Raw genomic sequence first — 23,104 nt, 5'->3', positions numbered from 1 at the left:
GAGAAAAGTCATATTTCATAATAATTATCCATGTCTATAAATGAGTGTTCATAACCATATGGTCACTAGCTCTAAATTCTTAGATTTTTCACCTTCCCAATTGTATCTATAAATTGTTTGTAGAGTAGAGAACAATCCAAAATGATTCTCTTACAATTCAAATTTTTATTGTATTAATATTGTGTGATTAGATTAGATTAGTACTTGTTCCATAGATCATGAATACAACACTTCGTAATGATGTGGAAAGTGTCAGGTTAATAAAAAGTGTCTATACAAGATATTACATTACAGAAAACATTACATGACACTTAATATTTTTAATATTTTTTTGTGTGTGTGGGGAAATTACCCGCTTACTATATCCAAAAATTCATCTAATGAGTAGAAGGAGTTGCCATTAAGAAATTCTTTTAATTTCCTTTTAAATGCTATATGGCTATCTGTCAGACTTTCGATGCTGTTAGGTAAGTGACAAAAGATTTTTGTGGCAGCATAATTTACCCCCTTGTGAGCCAAAGTTAAATCTAACCTTGAGTAGTAAAGATCATCCTTTCTCCTAGTGTTGTAGCCGTGTACACTGCTATTACTTTTGAATTCGTTCGGATTGTTAATAACAAATTTCATAAGTGTATAATTTAATACTCTTGTCCTCATACTGTAAGTGAATTAAATTATAATTTTTCAGTTGTTGGTAGGAATAAAGGATACAAATGACCTATTAGTAACGGCAACACTTTGTGCACTTGCTGAATTGGTTCCTGTACTGGGTGCAGCAGCTGTCATAGGAGGAAAACGGGCCCGGCTGTTTACTGATGGTCGGCCACTGGTGTGTATACATCAACATGTGTTAGCACTAATGTTGAAGTTGGTTAAAATCTTTTATAAAAGTTGAACAGAGAAAATTTATTGTATAATATACAGATAAAATGACTTCAAGCCACACTCAATTTGATTTTATAATGGGTTTCGCCGGTTTTAAGTGGACATCACCACATAATCATTGCCCTGGTAACAATATTAGAAACTTAAAAATACTGTTGAAAGAGAATAAATACTTTTTATTCTGTATAATAAGAGGTTTTTGATTGGAATGATTGCTTTTGAAAAACTGTCAACAAAGTTTTTTCTGAGACGTTCTTTGCTTATTTTCTTCTTTTGGCTCTAATTAAGCTGCAAGAAAATGAATATTTTTGTTAATAATAATAAGAAGAAGAAATCAGCATTTTCCCTCTGTAAAACAGTGTGCTTCTCTGATTTAAGGTTGTTCCTGATGTTATATAAGTTTTCTTGACACTTTTTTTTTCTTTTCTATCCATTGTGATAATTGCAGAATCTGTGGAATACTGATTTTGAATCTGTAACATCAAAGCTCTGATTGACATAGTGCAGTGACCTTTTGTTGGCATTTGTAGCCATGTGACTCACATGTGACAACACTACAGATAGAACTGACAAGGTATTTAGAGTAGAAATAGAACCATAAATAACTCTATTCATGCTCTACAGGAAGATTCTTGAGACATTCAAAACATATTGATAGATTTTTTTTTCTAGTTGCTATGGTGCGGACACCATAAAGAGGCAGTTGGCCAGAAGCATAAACAAATGAGAACTCAGACCAGAGATCTGAGGGAGAATAATATCTGCCACCTCTCATAGGGCAGGCACCCTACACCCATGTATTATGGTTCTTTGAAAGCAGGACTCTCACATCGTAATAGGAATTGCTAGTCATTTCTGGTGTTGTGGGAATCATACTTGAATCCTGTTATTTGCCAGAACAGTCTCTTCACTTATTTCAGAATAAGAAAACAATAAGCACAACCCAAAGCTAAGTGGAGGATATAAAGCATTTGGTAGAGGCTGCCGCACAATTTCTTGTTGAGGTTGGTGGCACTCTACTGGTATCTGAAGCAACTATGGATAGCAGACACATGTACATGTTCCTTGGTTCTAAGGTACTAGGACACATTAGACAGAAAGAGATGGAAAAGGCTTGTGAAACAAACTTTTGGTTGATGAGGTCCTTCCCAAATAAAAAAGAAGAAAGAAATCTTCTGTATATTATTCTTTTGCAGGCTATTTGGATGCAGAAGCCAAAAGCCAAAAATCCTTTACAAGAATTTTTAACTATATTTTTACACATCAGTATTACTGAATGGTGGGATACCACCACCTTCAGCCCATGAAATGTGTAATACAAGCCTTCAGATCTATAAAAATGAGGAATTATGTACAGTTTCTCTGGTGATATTTAAAATAGGTAAAGTACAATTTTACATTATGCATATTCTAAAGGAATGATGATTTACATTTGCTTAAGCTTGAACTATTTGTTCTAAGAAAAGGGTGGATAGTGTGGGTGTGAAGTGAACCTGGTTGCATTATCTTTTAATTTACACAGGTTGTGGGGCATCAGTCCAGAGCCACACAGCTACAGTGTGATCCAAATGGTATTACTAGCTGTGATGTGCAGCTTTCTGAGAGACCTTCCCCTGACGGTGGAGAAGATCATAGCTCTTCAGATGAGGAAACTGCTGTTTGGTCTGACTGGGAAAACAATGTAAGTTATACTGTGCTCTTGCAGTGTGTGTGTGTGTGTGTGTGTGTGTGTGTGTGTGTGTGTGTAGGGATGAGGGTTGTAAGTTATTTTATTTATCCATATCTCATATATAACTTACTAACTCATTTTCCTCAATTTATTGCTACGTATATAGATAATATTTTCATACTTAGCTATTAGTACTGCAAATATTCAGTCTCTATTTTCATGTTGGAAGAATTTGTTACTTCACTGAAATTGTTTTTGTCTAAGAAAAACTACTGGCTGTGTTAGTAATATCAACATGCTGACAGGTCATGTGACCAAGGAACATTTAACTCAAAACTGAGAATTAATTATGAGAAATGCATACAATGACAGTCATATATTGCACTAAAAGTTCACTGCAGATTAATTCAGTTGGGCGCTGCACACAAAACAATGGTCAATCATGATCTTAGGTCAAAATTGCTGTAACACCATTTCTTAAAGTAAGGACTAAATACTTGTTGTACATTGGACATGTGCAAGGGGTCTTCAGAGTGGATGTTGACAATATGTATCAAAAGTTTTGTTTGTTGCTGCATACATTAACAATGAAGGCCCCTTGGGCAATGTTTGTATTAAAATTGCCTATAATAAGAATTGTATGTGTTACTCCTGGTAAATAAAAGAAATTTTTGTGTTCTTTTTTCATTACTTTATTGACCTCCACAATTTGTCAGCAGCCTCTGAAAACGTGGGAGCTATTTCTACCACATCCTAAGTAATTTCCTTTAATAATATCAACTGCAGGCTGTGATTATACTTAAATTTTCTCTTAAATCTCATTCATTAAGCTTGATGTTTGATGATAAAGAAATAATGAAAAATGTATACTTAATTATGAGCTATGAAAATGTTTTTCTGTCTGTTCATGAGCTACTTTATGTGAAGATTCGAAATAACAGCACTGCCAGCTATGTTTTTTAGGTTTTATTTGTAACTTTCATTGTTATGTTTTGTACACATGATAAGGAGAAACTTTACAGGCCTGTCATAAAAATGCTGTTGATATCCATGACATTTTGTTTTAATTGTAGTGGACTGTTAAGGCAGCCAGTCCACAGTGAAGTAGCCGAAAGGGCATGCGTCAACTCACGCCGTCTGGCGTTAAGTCTGGAACAGGATTCGTAATGAATGTGATAAAAGAACGTAGCTACTAGAACACTTAACTTTTATATCGTCCTTTGGTATACAGCATTCTTGATGATACATGCAATGGTACAAATGACGCCTTGCTAGGTCGTAGCCATTAACTTAGCTGAAGGCTATTCTAACTGTCTCTCGGCAAATGAGAGAAAGGCTTCGTCAGTGTAGTCGCTAGCAACGTCGTCGTACAACTGGGGCGAGTGCTAGTACGTCTCTCGAGACCTGCCTTGTGGTGGCGCTCGGTCTGCGATCCTGACAGTGGCGACACGCGGGTCCGACATGTACTAATGGACCGCGGCCGATTTAAGCTACCACCTAGCAAGTGTGGTGTCTGGCGGTGACACCACATTAATTATGTACATACATGTTATATAATAACATACCGTATTTACTTGAATCTAAGCTGCACTTGAATCTAAGCCACACCTGAAAAATAAGACTCAAAGTCAAGGGGAAAAACTTCCCAAATCTAAGCCTCACCTGAAATTTGAGACTCGAAATTCAAGGGGAAAGGGCAGTTTTGGACCGCACCTCCAAATCGAAACAAAGCTAGTCCATTGTAGCATGAGACACAATTTAGGTCGAATGGATGAAGATACAGCTACAGTAGTTTGGTTCAAGTCGTAAGCGTAGCATTTAAGCTTTACCAGGTAGCCATTGTTATGCATCAGTTGCTTCTCAAGGGGAAAGGGCAGTTTTAGACCGCACCTCCAAATCGAAACAAAGCTAGTCCATTGTAGCGTGAGACACAATTTAGGTCGAATGGATGAAGATACAGCTACAGTAGTTTGGTTCAAGTCGTAAGCGTAGCATTTAAGCTTTACCAGGTAGCCATTGTTATGCATCAGTTGCTTCTCAAGGGGAAAGGGCAGTTTTAGACCGCACCTCCAAATCGAAACAAAGCTAGTCCATTGTAGCGTGAGACACAATTTAGGTCGAATGGATGAAGATACAGCTACAGTAGTTTGGTTCAAGTCGTAAGCTTAGCATTTAAGCTTTACCAGGTAGCCATTGTTATGCATCAGGTGCTTCGTCTGTATTTATACGGGTACCCTTCCTTTTTCACGTGCTTTGTCTGGTTTGAATCGATTGCTTATTTTGCTTTGATGTGATAAGTGCCATTCTCTTTGTTATATGTGTTTACATCACTCTAAACTGAAAATGCACTATCGTACCTTGTCATGCGTTGTTTGTCACATTCTGACAATGAGTGTTTACGACCTGTCGCTGCTTGCGGTATGGCTTACTTTTGTGCGTGCTACTGCTGCTTACAATAAAAAAAAAGAGAGGAATTGTCTCATTAGTGAAACAATGACAAGAGACTGCTATTTGTTGTTACTTACACTGCTGCTTTCTGTGATAATGATCAACAAAAACCAAATAATAGACTGCTTATGATAGATGTTCTGAACGAGAGTTTAGCGAAAATGTTTCTCCGTTTGAAAATCTTTGCAGATGCCGCTTTAGTACATTACATTCTGCACAGAAATTAGTCATCTTAGATTTAAAAATCTAGTCAGTTCTCGTGCTTCATTTTTGACTGTATCACTATTCAGTATAAGAATAATACGAATATAAACATGACATGATATGTATATTCTTCCGCATTTGCTGTTATCTCACTCTAGTTTCGTAGTTTATTAGGCAGACAGAATTTAAATGAGATAGCAGTAAACACGAAAGAATACGTGGCATAATGTTTACATTCGTATTATTCTTATAGTGAAGAGAATACGGCATGCGATTCACGATTCATAAAAGTTCCTATTAGCAACTGTCTCTTGTCACAAGTAGGAAAAAATTCAGAACGTAGAGTTGGCCATGTTGACATACATCACAAACAGCCTTGCCAGTCGGATTTTTGTAGTAGATTTTTAGTGATTAGTTCAAATGCAGTGTGTGTTGTTGTCTTCAGTCCGTAGACTGGTTTGATGCAGCTCTCCACACTTTTCTATCCTGTGCAACACTTATAAAATAAGAATGAAAATCACTTAGAAATTAAACAATGAAATTTAAAACAAAATTTTATTAGGTTTGTAATATATCTTATATGAAATGTTTAAAATCTCAGTCATGATTCTGAATTGCTATCACTCGATACTTTGTTGCTCATTTCTTCATACAGAGCATCGTCCTCCATACTATCTAGTGCATTGGATATCTAACATTTTTTTAAATGCTTGTTGCACAGTCTGATTTGGAACACACTTCCATGCATCATAAAACCATTGATGCACTTTTGACGAACTTGCACGTTTTACACGTCCTGTTGGTGTCAGTTGTCTGTCGCTTTTCGAAAGCCAGTCTGTGTACATGCATTTAAGCTTGCCCTTTAATGGTTTATTCAGACAGACATCAAGTGGTTTCAGAATTGAAGTCATCCCACCTGGAATTACTGCCAAGTCCGTTTTGCTTTCCTCTAATTTTCATTTTACTACAGGTGTTGTATGACCTGCGTACCCATCTAATACCAACAGACTGCGTAAACCAAGCATTGTGCCAGGACAAAGATTCCACACACGCCCAATCCATTCCAGCACCATGTCCTCCAAAAACCACCCAGTTTCATTTGCTCATACAATTACTGTTTTAGAAACACTAGGAGTTTGGTCAGCATTTCCTATGCTTTTCTGTGCGCTGCCTAATTATGAAGCGCTGAAATTCCACAAGTTTTTCTTCATAATTTTTCGGCAGCTTCTGTGCAACTGAAGTTCACCTCCGAAGTGAAAAAGCCCAGAACTTCATAAACAGATCAATCCAGCTGCGACTAGCCTTAAAATTTTCGATTTTTTGCTCGCTGGCAATTTCATGTGCCTTAATGTTTAAAATTTCGGGATTCACGGGCAGGAATTTCTGACGCTATTCCTTAACAAATTCATTTAAAATCACTTCTAGTGCATGATATTGGTCACACTTTGGCCCACTAAATGCTTTCCTGCTACTTGAACATTCAAATAATTTGTGTCTCTGCAGTCACCATCGCCTGACGTTGCTCTCATCAATCCCATATTGCAAACCTGCAGCATGATTAGAACTTTGTTCCGCAAAAGAAATAACTCCCCTCTTGAATTTGGCACCTTAATGAAAGTTCTTCACAAAACTCCACGAAGCAATAGGTGCCGCTATGTGAAATCTTAATGAGCCCCAGCATATCAACTCGTGCAACAATCCTAAAGCCTTGTGCATTGTTGGTATTTTTGTGTAAAGAAATTTATTTCTGTTGCTACGAATATTTGAAAGGCTACTACACTCGAAGATGTAGCATATGGAATTTCTATGTACTTTGTTGGATTATATATATCAGGAAAGAGAGGAAGGAGAGGGAAAGACGAAAGGATGTGGGTTTTAAGGGAGAGGGTAAGGAGTCATTCCAATCCCGGGAGCGGAAAGACTTACCTTAGGGGGAAAAAAGGACGGGTATACACTTGCGCGCGCGATCTCCAGATGCCCACACACACACACACACACACACACACACACACACACACACACACACACACACACATATCCATCCACACATATACAGACACAAGCAGACATATTTAAAGACAGAGAGTTTGGGCAGAGATGTCAGTAGAGGCAGAAATGCAGAGGCAAAGATGTTGAATGACAGGTGAGGTATGAGTGGCGGCAACTTGAAATTAGCGGAGATTGAGGCCTGGTGGATAACAGAAAGAGAGGATATATTGAAGAGCAAGTTCCCATCTCCGGAGTTCGGATGGGTTGGTGTTAGTGGGAAGTATCCAGATAACCCGGACGGTGTAACACTGTGCCAAGATGTGCTGGCCGTGCACCAAGGCATGTTTAGCCACAGGGTGATCCTCATTACCAACAAACACTGTCTGCCTGTGTCCATTCATGCGAATGGACAGTTTGTTGCTGGTCATTCCCACATAGAATGTGTCACAGTGTAGGCAGGTCAGTTGGTAGATCACGTGGGTGCTTTCACACGTGGCTCTGCCTTTGATCGTGTACACCTTCCGGGTTACAGGACTGGAGTAGGTGGTGGTGGGAGGGTGCATGGGACAGGTTTTACACCGGGGGCGGTTACAAGGGTAGGAGCCAGAGGGTAGGGAAGGTGGTTTGGGGATTTCATAGGGATGAACTAAGAGGTTACGAAGGTTAGGTGGACGGCGGAAAGACACTCTTGGTGGAGTGGGGAGGATTTTATGAAGGATGGATCTCATTTCAGGGCAGGATTTGAGGAAGTCGTATCCCTGCTGGAGAGCCACATTCAGAATCTGATACAGTCCCGGAAAGTATCCTGTTACAAGTGGGGCACTTTTGTGGTTCTTCTGTGGGAGGTTCTGGGTTTGAGAGGATGAGGAAGTGGCTATGGTTATTTGCTTCTGTACCAGGTCGGGAGGGTAGTTGCGGGATGCGAAAGCTGTTGTCAGGTTGTTGGTGTAATGCTTCAGGGATTCCGGACTGGAACAGATTCATTTGCCACGAAGACCTAGGCTGTAGGGAAGGGACCGTTTGATGTGGAATGGGTGGCAGCTGTCGTAATGGAGGTACTGTTGCTTGTTGGTGGTGTGGGGCGGCGAGTTAGAAGAGGGGAAATATTGATTGCTGCTATATAAAAGTTTGCATTTGCTGAATCAGCTTCTGGCTATTAGAATATTGTTAAAGCTGTCTTTCGCCGTTCTCAACACTGGCTCTCTATTTACGTGTTAGCCCCCAGAAAGCGATTTAACAAAACGTGAAGCTTGTAAAAAGAGTTCCTAGTGCCCACTTCACCTGAGAAATCTATTATAGCTGCAGCTTGTAGCTCTGAGGAATCAGGAGATTGTCCGGAATTTATAATCAAACACGATCTTCCAAAATAGTTGAGTATATTCTCAAATTCACTGGTAAAACACAAGTATCCTTTCAACCTAACTAACAGAGTAGTTCAGAGTCTAATGCGCTGATGCAACTATAAATGTCCGAATTAAATGTTAAAAAGAATGCTCGCCATAATTTGATGAAAATATTTCATCAAACGCCACGCTAAATAATTGGTAGAATGTCTGTCCCGCGACGGCACGTGAAAATACAATACGCACACTGAAGCTAGAAAATGAAAATCACTTGAAATGATTTCATGGTTACGCGCATCAAGAGTAACTAAATACGGCATCCGAGGCTGTTAGCAGCAGTGATACCGACGCGACGCGGCTGCCGACACAGATGGCGTGTCATTCAGCATCTGGAGAGAACTGGGCCTTGCTTCCTCGCGCAGCGCTCTTTTATATAAAGCCGCGGTGCGGACGGCTGAGGGAACGCCTGATCAAATCGGCTGTCCCGACTAGCCGCTGGGCTAGTAACGCACCACTTCAAGTTACATAATAAATTCTAGCTTCTCTTGCTGATGGCCGATGAAGCTCTTAATTTAACTGTGCATTCAGCACGCAGTTAAGTATTGATAATAAAATTTTGACGTGGCTAAGTTGGGTATTGTGGGCGAGAGAATTAATTTAATTGCACTGCACGCAGCAGATGAGCTCTGAACTGTCCCTTTTGAGATCCGCTATCGCTATAATTTTATAGGTATTCAAAAGAAACTTCACACATCTTCCTAGTCATAGCGGACCTCCAACCTATTTAAATCTAAACATCCTAGCCTTAATTACTAGCCTACTTAATCTATCTTGCTTCCTTCAGTTTTGAGACGAAAACCACAAAATCATGAATCTCCACTAAAATCTTAATCTGTGAAATCCAAAGTACTGTTTTTATTAAATCATTATGAAAGATGAATCTAAATATAAATTTTGAAGTCTCTAGCTCTTTTCTGTTGCGCCAATGATTTTTTCAGAAAAACGTCCAAATTTCGGAAATGGCTGAAGTTATCGAACTGATATTTAACACATATTAATCTAGTATTATTTCTGACATGCCAGAAAAGTTTTATGTTATTTGCTTGATTATTAAAGTATTGCGCAACATTTATGACGTCAGAGCTAGTTAACAGCAGACTGGCTGGCACACAATGGAAACTGATGTGAATTTACTACAGCGTGAGTAGGCTGCTTCCCTACATCACCCTCTACATAAAATTTTTTTTTTATGAATGTTAATGAATTTAAAAAAAAATTAATTACAAAAAGGGAAGCAAGAGTACAGTTTAACTCCCTATGAAAAATCAAAATTGGAATGTAAACATATAGAAACATTAAAAGAAAACTGATTACCTACATTAATTATTTAAATTGTGGGCATGTTCACTGCCTTTTAAACAATGTCATTACTCAAATTTTTAAGCAAAGTCAATGAAATATTTTGGCATACATATTGCCTTAGACAAACAAACACATGCAAATTGAAAAATTATGAAAATCTTAGATCCATTAAATACATTAAATACATTTTTACATACACAAATTCAAAGAAAATAACATGATACATAAACAGATGATTATCTCTTAGCAGTCTTTTCTAAACCTGAAAGAAAGTTCACACATAATTTTTACACACGTGGTTGTAGCCGCTTTGGCTGGCGTCCTACACTTCCATTCACAAGAGTAGAGGAGGGAAAGTTGCTATGGTGTGCGTCCTTCTCGATCTCTCTAAATTGCATGGGGAAAGAGGAGGGGTCACTGTGAGTTGTGTCCAAGTCACTCCACGCTTTCACGCAGCTACCAGGCTGCCATTATCTGGTTTGTCCTGTAGAACAAAAACAAAAAGAGTGCCTCAGACTCTGTTCACTTAACATCTAAGGGTGGGTCACAATGAAATGGGGATATATACATTTTATCCTTCAATATTTGGCTGGAACAAAGTTAACAGAACTTTTTCAGTATTGCTCGTGCGGTTACTTAATTGTCATAAAATCGGTAAACAAATGGCTGAAAACGCCGTTAGTCACGTACTAGAGAAAAATTATGCTCAAGGCATATAATCATAAATCTTATTCAATCTGAATTTATTATTTCTGGGCCGGAACACTGAACCAATGCTCGGTACATTCCTGACAAATCTGTATTTTATTCACTTAGCTGACTCATCTTTGATTACCTTATTCTTAGAGATAGTATGAGTATGATTAGTGGTTGTTTTCTCGGCTTCTTTGTACATGTGAGTAACTTTTGGTAATAGTACAGTTGTGAGTGTTCAAAACACACTACGTTTAGTTGTCTACAAAATCCACTTATTGGTCCTCTGCTGTTGTCAGTTCCACATCTGCAATTAGGTACTTACTTACTTACTTTGAAGTGTATTTACGCTGAGCTAAAATAATGTTTTACGTCTGCCATTATGTTACTTATTTACTTTGCTAGTGTATGAACTTATTTGACACTCACTGTATTAACATTTAAAGCATAGGATAGCACATTTATTTCATATTCATAGTATATTGCAGCTGATTAGTTTGCTCACATGGCAATCCATTTCCACTCGATCGGACGCTGAAACCACAGGTAGTCTCTCTCAGACCTACCACTAAAATGCATCAAGTAATTATGGACGTGCGTAATGCTAATTTCCTTAAACCTATAGGACACCATGAGCTGCTCTGTCTCATCTAACATAAGGGTACCTATGGCCGCATTCACGCCTCCAACTCATAACCTCAATACGTGTAGGTGTATCTTGTCACACACTACACCAAAATAATGGCCAGCTCCAACCTTATAAATACTTCAGGGACGTGTCCTTCACGTCTCAACCACAAACACTGCTCAATTCTATTACACTGTCTTTCCTTGCTACACCAGGTGAGTTTAATCTTACAACTTATCTGCATAATTTTCCTGTAACACTAAGCAATCTCTTTCTTACTATTTATTAGTTAGTTCTAATGCATACACTAGATTTCACTACCACTTCAGATCCTGCTTGTACATGAATTTGTACATCTTTCTTAAATTATTATTGTGGGACCATTTCCAATACAACAACACTTTGTACTTACAATATTACCAGGGTACTATACATAATTGTTACTCAAATACATTTTTATTCTTAATTACGTCATACTTCTCTATTGTTTGTCACTATTAGGTTTGTCACATCAGGTATTTTGTTTCACTAATCGGTAGATAGAATGGTTACATAATTGATGGCTTGATAGCCATACCGGAAAATTTAATGTTGTAAAGAAGAGGTCGAAATGGTTGTGGACAGAAAAGATGAAGAATGAGTGAGACCTGAAAGGGAAAGAAGATCTCACACAGCTGGGACTGCACAGCTGCCACACTATGTAGAGGTTACAGAACAACCTCCTCCCTACAGCATTCATTCACTACCTATGAATTTCTTTAGGTCGATCACGTTCCTGAGACCTAATAGTTTCTTACTTTTAGGGTACTCTAGCCTATACGCATTGGCATGTGGTTTTCCTATGATCCTGAAAGGTCCTTGGTATACGAACATGAATTTCTTTGTTTCTGCATTTACCTTCTTTGATTTTTCTTTGGTTTTGACAAGAACTAATTGACCTATTTCAAAGCTAGTAGGTACAGCTTTTGCGTCATGACGCTTCTTCCTTTCCAACGCTCTTTTTCTCATATTTGCCCTAGCCTTTAGTTTCTTCTCGTCTGTGGATATTTGCGTTAGAATAGGGAATTCTACCATATCTGCAATTACATTGTGCGGTTCTTGGCCAAACATCAATTCGCAAGGTGCAAAACCAGTGGCATCATGTCTTAAGTTGTTAATTACATTCTCAAAATACTTAATGTGCTCTGCCCAACTTGAGTGTTTCCGAGCACAATAAGTTCTGCAAAGCTTATTCAATTCCCTCATAATACGTTCACTCAAGTAAATTGAGGCCCATTGTCTGACAGCAAATTCTTCGGAACGCCAGCGTTCACGAAGAAATCTTTTTCCAACTTTTCAACTAATGTTTTTGCATTTGCTCTTTTAATTGGGTATAGCTTAACATATTTACTGAATCCATCCGCAACAACAAAAACATGGGTGCAACCACCTCTCGAAACAGGAAGAGGGCCAAACAAATCACAGGCCAGTAATTCTAGGGTTTCAGTTGGCTCTACTGAATGCATATCTCCTTGTATTCTGGTGTTAGCAGCACGGACTTTTGGGGACACTACACAAGATGCTAGGCGCTTGGCCACCCGGCGGTACATGTTGTCAAACACAACCCTCTCTTGTAATTTTGCAATGCACTTCTTTGCCCCGTAGTGCCCATACCTCAGGTGTACATAGTCGATTAGTAAGTCTACATGTTGTGAGGGAAAGCACAGCTTCCACTCAGAAGCACCTACCTTTCTTCTTCTAAACAGAATACCCTTATGCAGACAATAGTATTGCGAAACCTTAGGATAGTTCGCATTTCCTAAATAGCTCTTCACTAATTTCAGTTGGTCATCTGCATTCTGTTCACGTCTCAAGTTCTTAATCACTCTCTTTAAGGCACTTTCTTCCTTTACTTCGTGCAATGCAAACATTCGAACTTCATTTAGGTCTGTTGCTGTAATTCCCGCGTCATCACAGAGCTCCGCACTTCTAGATAACCCATCAGCTACCAGATTGTCTTTCCCTTGAATATATCTAACCTCAAGGTCAAACTGCTGGAGATATAATGACCATCTTACCAAGCGAGAATTCCTCAACTTACAGGTCTTTAAAAAGGTCAATGCCTTGTGGTCACTGTAAACAATTATCTTGTGACCTAATAGATACTGTTCAAACTTTTGTACCCCAAATACAATTGCTAATGCTTCCAGTTCTGAGATGCCATAATTTCTCTCTGTTGCCTGTAACGATCGACTTGCGAAAGCTATAGTCTTGTGCACTTCTTGTTCGTTTTCTATTTCTACTTGGAATATCTCCACAGCTATACCATAGCCACTAGCATCAACAGACATGCAGAATGGTTTTTCAAAATCAGGATGATATAAAATTGGACTATTAATTAAAGATTGTTTAAGCACCTCAAACGCCTGTTGACATTCTGCTGTCCAAACCCAAGGGGTATTCTTTTTCAGCAGGAGGTGAAGACAGGGAGCATTAAAAGCCTGATCACTAACAAAACGCCTATAGAAGCCGAAAAGACCGAACATCGATCTCAACTGCTTCTTGTTTCTGGGAGCCTCAAATTTTTCAATGACTGCTAGCTTTCCTGGGTCAGGCAGAATACCTTTTCCACTTATCCTATATCCCAAGAAACCTATTTCCTCTTTAACGCACTCTGTCTTTTCAATCTTTAGTTTCATGCCACCTCTCTCAATAGCCTCTAACACTTCCTCTAATAAGGCTATGTGTTCTTCCCAAGTAGGAGTTGCTATTAACAGATCATCTACGTAGACTGTTATTTTATTACTTAACGCTGGTCCTAAAACATGGCACATCACACGTACGAAAGCACAAACAGAGATATTAAGTCCGAAAGGTACCACACGGTATTGGTAACAAACTCCTTCGTACAAGAAAGCTGTGTACTTCCTTGAACTTTCCGCCAGTGGCAAATTCCAATATCCACACATGATGTCCATAGAAGTTAAGAATTTTACTCCCCGGAATTTTTGCAATAACTCGTCCATGTTCTGCGGTCTATCACTTTCCCTAACCACTATTTCATTCAACCAACGAGCGTCCAAGACCAATCTGACACTCCCGTCTCTTTTTGGTACAACTACAAGAGGATTATTGTACTCACTGTCAGCTTTTTCAATTACACCCCACTCCAGCATTCTCTGTATTTCCTTTCGAACTGCCTCCTTCCTAGCTACATGTATTTGGTATGGCTTCCTGAAAAACACTTGGCCGGGTTTCACCTTTAACTGACATTCATAACCTTTGACTATGCCAGGTCGATCTGAAAATACCTTATGATGCCTTTTTAGAACCTGTCTCAGTTCTTCCTTTTGATCGTCTGAAATCTTATCGATTTCCTGCAATTTAGCTTCTATTTTGTCCACAATAATTGCTCCTTCTTCTTCTTCTTCTTCTTCTTCTTCTTCTTCTTCTGTGTTCAGCTTACTGTTACTAAGATTAACACTTTCGTCCCAATACCTCCTATTTTTCAGAACTCGTATAGGCAGCTCCCAAGTTACATCATCAGTTACTACATGTTTATCACTAAAAGGTACTATAATTACTCCGGTTATTGGCAAGACCATTTTTAACTGGCTTCTTTCAAAGTCAACAACACTCTGATATTTTGACAAGAAATCTATGCCAATTAAAACCTCAATACTGAGATCGTTTACAATTAAACATGGATGATCAATTAAATTACCATTAATGTTAAAGGGCAGTAAAGCTTCTTGCTTTACTGTTTTTGACACCTTGCCAGTAGCACCAATTATTCTTAGTCCTGATACCCTCATTACTGTAAGCTGGTCTTTACCAGGTAATGCATCAAAGAAGGACTGAGATATTGCACTCACCTCACTTCCACTGTCTAAGAGACAACGCACATTGATACCCAATATATTCACTATTATTATAGGGTGGCTTATTCTAGGTTGTACAGGTGGTTCCTCAAATTCATCTAATAGTTCCTTTTGGATTTGTCTCCAACTAAAGTGATCGACATCTGTCTTCATTACATTTAGGTCACAGTGTGTAGGGGTTTCCTGAATTACATTTTCAGCTGCCTTTTCCAGTCGGTCTATTAATTTCAAATCGAAACACCGCACGACTTCATTACATTTAGTTTGCTGAACATGACCCAAATTACTGTAGTCTGAGCGATTCTGCGCCTCCAGACCGGGCATAACATTAGTTACAGCTAAACCACTTTCACCATTATCGTCGGTTTGCTTCTCAAGTGACAACTGGTCACAGCTACCGGGTTCATCGACCCCCAACAGCCTACCCTCTACATTCCCACTTATCTTCTGTCCTAAATCTATTAGTACATTATCAACATCCTGCACAGGCACTTTAGATAAGAGCACATCATCTTCATCGTAAATATAAGCGTGAATTTCTTCTGCTTCTTCACCTGACAATTCAATATTTTGTAGCTCTTCCCTATCATTACACAGCTGCGCCTTCTCTTTCTCTTCCCACTTAGAAAGCGTCTCTAACACGGTATCTATCAAATACTGTGAGTGATCTAATATTTCTGTTGTATCCTTAGGTGCTACCAACTCTTCATCCACATGTTCGGTTTGAGTATTCTGATCTGTCTTACCAATTCCCTTAACTACTGGCTTAGGAAAAGTAACCGCCTGGTGAGCGCCAGTGTCCTCATAGACGGGAACTAGTTTTCCTGCCTCGGCCTACTGCTGTTTCCTTTAGTTTCATTATAGTTAGCTGGCATAACATTACTTTCCGTACTGTTGTTTACATGCATATTTCTGTTTGGAACAAAATTATTATCCCTTGGACGCCATTGTTGGTTCTGATAATTATTTCCCAAATTTCTACCTCCCTTAGGATGGCGAACACCTACTGTTCTGATGTTTACATTGCCATTTTGCTCGTTCCTAAAATTACTACTATTGTTATTAGCATTTCTGTTATTACGTGCTTGCTCCTCATTGGCAGCAACACGTTCTACACGTTCCAAATATTCAATGAAACGATCCAGATTGTCTCTAGGGGCTGATATAATTCTAGTTTGCCAATACCATGGCAGTTTGGCTTCAAGACCCAGTATTATCATTTCAGGTTTCAGCTTTTCGTCCAAATGTGACAAACGTGAAATCCATGACCTAGCAAACTCTTTAATGGATTCCTTGCCTGCATTGAAGCGTTTTCCACTCCAAAATTCTCTCAACACTTCATTTTGCTTATTACTAGACCAATACTCATTAATGAAAGCTGTTTTAAACTCCGCTAATGTTTTACACTTCAACATAATATCAGCTGACCAACGCATGGCGTCACCTGCTAAATGGCTTCTAATAAATGAGATTTTCTCTCGTTCAGACCAAGTTGGTGGAATCACATCTTCAAAATCGTTCCAGAAATCTAGCGGGTGGATATTTTTATCTGGATCGAACCGCAAGAACTGCCGACACCCGATAAAAGCGGCGTTTGCAGCTACAAATTGTTGTACACTACCATTACCAGAAGCTACTGAAGCTACTTTACTCTCAAGGTTAGCACTGATATTTTCTACTTTCATTTCCACATTATCTACTCTTTGTACAATATGAGTAGTATCAGTTTTGATTGCATCTATGTCAGCTTGACATATGTTTACTTTTATATTAACATCTTTAAACCTATCTGAGCACAGTTCAGACTCCGCCTCGATCTTTTCTGTTAACTTGTGCTCCAGCTTCGCATCTTCCATTTGGAAGTCTTTGCGAACCTCAGCAACTTCGGATTTTACTGTTTTATACATCTCAGAAAATTGTTGAGCAACCTTTTTCTTAATATCCTCATGATTGTAATCAATTTTATGATTCAAACTGTCTAGATCCTCTTTCAACTTATTGCAACCAGCCTTGAAGGTATCGTCCATTACCTCCAATCGTTTATTAAAATTAGTTTGGCTGGCCATAATCTCAGACTTTAATTCCGCATTATTGGATTCTAATTTATTGTCCATTGCCTCAAACCGTTTATTAAAATTTGTTTGGCTGGCCACAATCCTGTTATTTACCTCAATTATATCAGATTTTAAATCAGCAGTCATTTGAGCATTACTGGCAGCTATTGCTTGTAATATAACATTTAGATCAACAGCCCCAGCATCTTTGGGTTGCTTATTAGCTGGCTTTTTATCACACTCAGGTGACGAAAAACTAGCTCCAATACCAGAATCATTAAAACTAAATGAAACTTCAGATTGATTAGTCATATCTAACTTCTCCTGTTTAAATTCTACTATCTCTGATGACTGTTTCATTTTTAATTCATCAGAGAAACTATCATCCAATAAATTTACAATTTCTACTTTCTTCTTTACTACAGGGGTCTCTATTATTGAACCATTGCCCCTTCCCACACTACTGTCAGGAGACAATACTTCATATTTTACTTTAACATTATTACTTTCATGCATATTTACACTTGAACCGTTGTCTGGATTTACATTTCCCTCAACAGACATAGGTTCTAATTTAAGTTTAAACTCGGTTTCTTTTGGCGGTTCCATCGCGACAGTCTTTTAGTGCAGGTTAGTAAAATTTTTAACAGCTTTTCACTTAACTTAGTTCCTTCTGCACGACGATGTCGGCGCGGCGTACCAGGATTACTGATGCGACGTGGCACGTTGAACTGCAGACGGCACTCCGACGGCTGATGAGTGTTTGCGTGGCCCGTAACTACAGGCTCGGCTCCGGCTGCTGCGGCTGATGACTGCGGTGCGGCGAAACTGGCTACTCGCGATGCCGGCAGCACCTCTAGACTCAGTGCCAGCTCCGTCAATCCAGATGCGTTGTTAATCCAATTGCGTCGTCCACATGCACACGTAACACTTTCACTGTTCTATTACTCAGCTGCATGTCGCATTTCACTCGCGAATCCGAATAGTTACAAATCACTTTCACTTAGTTTATTTCCCGGCCGATGCACCATATGTGGGGCGGCGAGTTAGAAGAGGGGAAATATTGATTGCTGCTATATAAAAGTTTGCATTTGCTGAATCAGTTTCTGGCTATTAGAATATTGTTAAAGCTGTCTTTCGCCGTTCTCAACACTGGCTCTCTATTTACGTGTTAGCCCCCAGAAAGCGATTTAACAAAACGTGAAGCTTGTAAAAAGAGTTCCTAGTGCCCACTTCACCTGAGAAATCTATTATAGCTGCAGCTTGTAGCTCTGAGGAATCAGGAGATTGTCCGGAATGTATAATCAAACATGATTTTCCAAAATAGTTGAGTATATTCTCAAATTCACTGGTAAAACACAAGTATCCTTTCAACCTAACTAACAGAGCAGTTCAGAGTCTAATGCGCTGATGCAACTATAAATGTCCGAATTAAATGTTAAAAAGAATGCTCGCCATAATTTGATGAAAATATTTCATCAAACGCCACGCTAAATAATTGGTAGAATGTCTGTCCCGCGACGGCACGTGAAAATACGACAATACGCACACTGAAGCTAGAAAATGAAAATCATTGCTGGATAAGTCATGTTGAGGCTGTTGATCTGGCACTACTCCAGTGGCCACTGTCATTCCTGAACTTGATGCTTTGAATTATTTTTCCTTTGTGGGATTACATCAAGGATAGCATTTATATTCCACGTCGACCATAGAACTTTGAAGATTTGCTACACCGCTTTGCAGCAGTTCACACTGTCACTGCGGGGTCGAATGTGAGCAGAATTGGTCTGATTAGATGTGTGCTGTGTGAAGAAGTGTAGACACACCCAGAACATTTATAAACATTCACATACTGTACCATATGTTACATTGTACTTGACGATTGTATGTACAGATTTTTTGAAGCGTTTTATGGATTTAATAATTACCCTAAATTGATGAATCACATTAACTCTGTACTGTTTACTGATAAAGATTCAATTACATTTTCTCTTTGTACTTGGCCAACTACCCTTCATTATGGGTTATTTTTGCATTTAAATGTAATCTAAGATGAAGAGATTGTGCACTATGTTGATAAGACTGAAATATTTTGTTTCAGGGAGAGAGTAATGTTCCAGATTCTGTATTAGAAGAGAAACCAAAGCCATCCACTAGGCATCAAGAGAAACCATCACAGACATTACATGATATCTCGTTCCTGGATATTAAAAGTGCTCCTACCAGCAGTCAAGATGAATTCAACTATTTCCAGGATATGGAACCAGTAATATCGAAGCCACCAGTTGCACAGATAGATCAGGACATTGAACATGGTGTACAGACTCATGGGATTACTTCCAGGCTCTTTGCTGTTGATACTTCAGAGCATGATAAGTGGTTGGCCGAAAGTGATGGTTGGGGTGATGACATAGTTGACTGGGACAACAATGAAAGTCACAAAGATGACCTAGAAAATACAATTGTGACTTAGTTACAAAACAGATGAAAACATAGTTTTGTAAATGTATGTTGTGCTACAAATAAACCCTCCAGATGTAATGACTGCCATTTGTTTAAAAAAATTCATAAAGTGTGCGTATGATTTGTTAATTGCAGAAGTGGTTGCTTGTGTTAAGACATGATAGTATTTCCTAATTGTTTGGCAATGTAATAACAACTTCCTTGTGTGAATTTGAGATATATGAAAATCATATTTTTGAACAACATAGCTAAAACAAAGAAATTGGATTTGAGAGAACTACTGCTTATTGTGAGAATGTTGTGTCAACATTTTCTTTAATTATTTTATGAAGTGTTCCAGGCAGTGCATTAATAAGTGTCTGTAAACAGCCAAAAGTGATCCAGTGCCTTATTATTAAGTGAATGTATGTCTTTCTTAAAGGTGTGAACTACATCTGTTAAACAGAGATAAAAACACATCATTACTTCAAAAAAGTTAAATGTCGTTCTGTGATTAGCGTACTGTGAATTTAAACAAAATTTTGAAATAATCTTAAGAAAAGTCTCCAACATTATAAGGTATTGGATTTGTAGTTACGGTGCAAGAACAGTCTAGTGAAGAGGATAGTTCATGGTGCATTGAAGATGGTAATATCAGTATAATTATGCCAATTAATACATCTGTAATGTGCTGTTATTGCAGAGGTCAGAAGATTAAGACTAAGCACAAAAGTTAGTATAGTTCCAACTTATTTAGGTGGTGTTGTGACTATTTGGTCACATGTAAATTGCCAGAACTTGTACAGATACTATATAATAGCTTCAGTTTTGATGGTGAATGTAAATAAAAACCATCCCACATCCACTTGTGTAATGTTGCCTCTCAAGTCCCAAAAGAAATGCATAAGGCTGTAGCCTCATTTGTGACCAAGCAAGGTGGCAGGTTAGCTGATTCAGTGGACACATTATGGGGAGGCTTTGGATTCAAATCCACCTATTGCACTACCTCTAATGACCACACTCTAGACAGAATGCCAAACCTCAAGCTCTCTTTTATTTTCAGCCTTGTGGTATGTCCATTGACTGAAACCACTGTGTTACCTACTATCTACTGTGATCAGTGTGTTCTGTTTTCCTCCCATTTCTTGGTATTTCAGTAATTATTGACTGAAGATGAATCACAAAAAGTAATGTACAGAATTGGGATTAATGGCATAAAAATTGAGTTAACAGCAATGAGGCCAATCATATTTGCAGTGTCATTGTGCAGCAACAACTCAATCAACAAGAAGCGATACAAGTAGTACAACTAAATTATACAGCATGACCCACCATATGGTGTGTGGTGTTACCACTATCATTTCACTGTTTCCTGTTGCATTCATGTCTGGTCTGTTGGAAGACTGACTGCTTTTATGAGCTTGAATTCTCTGATTTTACTGTTGCAGTCATTTCAGAAGATATTTGTGGGAGGAATTTACATATTTCTCGACTCTTCATGGAACAAGCATTCTCACAACTTCAAGAGTAAACATCTCCCTCAGGCGTACCCAACAGCGAGGTCATCAAAATGCCCTTGCATTTATCAAAAGAAACGAATGTGGAGATAAACAAAATTGTTGTACACTCATGCACTTGAAATGACTATACAGTCACTCAGTGTCACACGCTCTAAAACCAATTAGGAGAGAAAGTAGCTATACATAAAACTACCACACAGAAGAGCTAAGAGAAAACACAGGGAAATGTGACTGGCTGACACTTACAAAAAAAACTTGGATGAACCAGTCACCCTGTTTACACAGTAAAAACATCTCCCAAAAATCTTGTTAAAAATGGACAATTCGCAAAACTTTCAAACTTTAACCACATTTGTTGGAATATTGCTTAAAATAAGGGGCAGATCTGTCTGCAAACCCGCCACAGTTCTCGTTGGCAAATAAAATGCAGTCCAATAAAATGTGGCGCACAGTGATCTGCACACAACAAGCACTACACATTGGAGGGTCCTCTTGTCAGAGTAAGGATCCATCAGTCATGGGACTGTGGCCTATGTGAAGATGAGTAAGAAGGACCTCGTCCCTTTGTCGTTGCTGGAAGTATGTCGTGGCTGAGTTGTGGGCTTTACTACACGGAGCTTGTTGTCAGTCACTTCCAGCCACTCATCTTCACATCAACACATGATCTTTTACCTAAACAGCGAAGTGACAGCACGCAGGGAGATGGCACACTGAAATACCTGAGGATCGTGACACAGTTCCTTGGGAGCATGATCCTCCCTTTTGTTCCCCACAATTCCCATGTGCCCAGGTACCTGGCAGAAAGACACCTCATTTCCAAGTTATTTTAGTTGGAGCAGGGCATTCTGGGTATTCTGGATGACTTTATCTGCTGGGTACAAATGTTTGAGAAATTAAAGGCGCTCAGACAAGAAATTTAGCACTTTAAGAACTAGACCCGCCTGTAAAGACAGCTACATAGTTGCAGTGCACTTGTAAAATGTCTGTAAATGTCGAATTAAAAACAAGCAAGAGTGCAATCCCTCCTGTACTGCATGAAATGTAAAATGACACTGGGCCTCAGCAGTAACCAGGGTAGTAGACAGTTAAAATCCTGGGTTTGGGGTTGCACTTGCTCAACACCGAGTGACTTGAGCACGTGCTGCACGTGGATTCCAAATGGCAGTGTGGCTCATGGACGGTTGAACAAAAGGCATTCCAGAGGTGAGATTAGATTAGTACTTGTTCCATAGATCATGAATACAACACTTTGTAATGATGTGGAACGTGTCAGGTTAATAAAAGGTGTCCATACAAAATATTACATTACACAAAATACTACATTACACTTAATATTTTTAATTTTTTTTATTTTTATTTTTTTTGTGGAAATTACCTGCTTACTATATCCAAAAATTCATCTAATGAGTAGGAGGAGTTGCCATTAAGAAATTCTTTTGATTTCCTTTTAAATGCTACATGGCTATCTGTCAGACTTTTGATGCTATTAGGTAAGTGACCAAAGACTTTTGTGGCAGCTTAATATATCCCCTTCTGTGCCAAAGTTAGATTTAACCTTGAGTGTATATATATATATATATATATTGTGAGGCTACAGTGAAGATCTCTAGCTCTTTAAATAAGTGTGTGCAGGATGATCTTGGACGAGCTCCAGCAATTATTCTGATTACACGCTTCTGTGCAATGAACACACTTTTACTCAATGATGAGTTACCTCAGAATATGATGCCATACGAAAGCAGAGAATGAAAATAGGCATGGTAAGCTAATTTACTGAGATGTATTCGCCAAAATTTGCAATGATCCTAATAGCATAAGTAGCTGAACTCAAACATTTCAGCAAATCTTTGTTATGTTTTTTCCAGTTCAACCCCTCACCAATGCATACACCTAGAAATTTTGAATATTCTACCTTAGCTACCGATTTCTGACCGAAGTCTATATTTATTAATGGCGTCTTTCCATTTACTGTGTGGAACTGTATGTACTGTGTTTTGTCAAAGTTTA

General features: G+C 38.7%; 1 protein-coding gene across 3 annotated transcripts in view; it reads left to right on the top strand.

Annotated features, from left to right (window-relative positions):
- LOC126249054 (protein-associating with the carboxyl-terminal domain of ezrin) overlaps window positions 1–19,676 on the top strand; it is a 111,817-nt gene extending 92,141 nt beyond the window's left edge. For all 3 annotated transcript variants that reach the window (XM_049950688.1, XM_049950687.1, XM_049950686.1), the window contains 3 exons: window positions 689–829; window positions 2,408–2,566; window positions 19,237–19,676. In XM_049950688.1, the coding sequence (XP_049806645.1) occupies window positions 689–829; window positions 2,408–2,566; window positions 19,237–19,608 (672 nt within the window). In that variant the 3' untranslated portion in view covers window positions 19,609–19,676. The remainder of the gene's footprint in view (window positions 1–688; window positions 830–2,407; window positions 2,567–19,236) is intronic.
- The last annotated feature ends 3,428 nt before the right edge of the window (window positions 19,677–23,104 follow it).

This window comes from Schistocerca nitens, chromosome 3 (assembly GCF_023898315.1).
Source record: "Schistocerca nitens isolate TAMUIC-IGC-003100 chromosome 3, iqSchNite1.1, whole genome shotgun sequence".
In the NCBI taxonomy this organism is placed as follows: Eukaryota; Metazoa; Arthropoda; class Insecta; order Orthoptera; family Acrididae; genus Schistocerca; species Schistocerca nitens.
The sequence above is the reverse complement of the archived record's forward strand: the minus strand, read 5'-3'. Positions and strand labels throughout refer to the sequence as shown.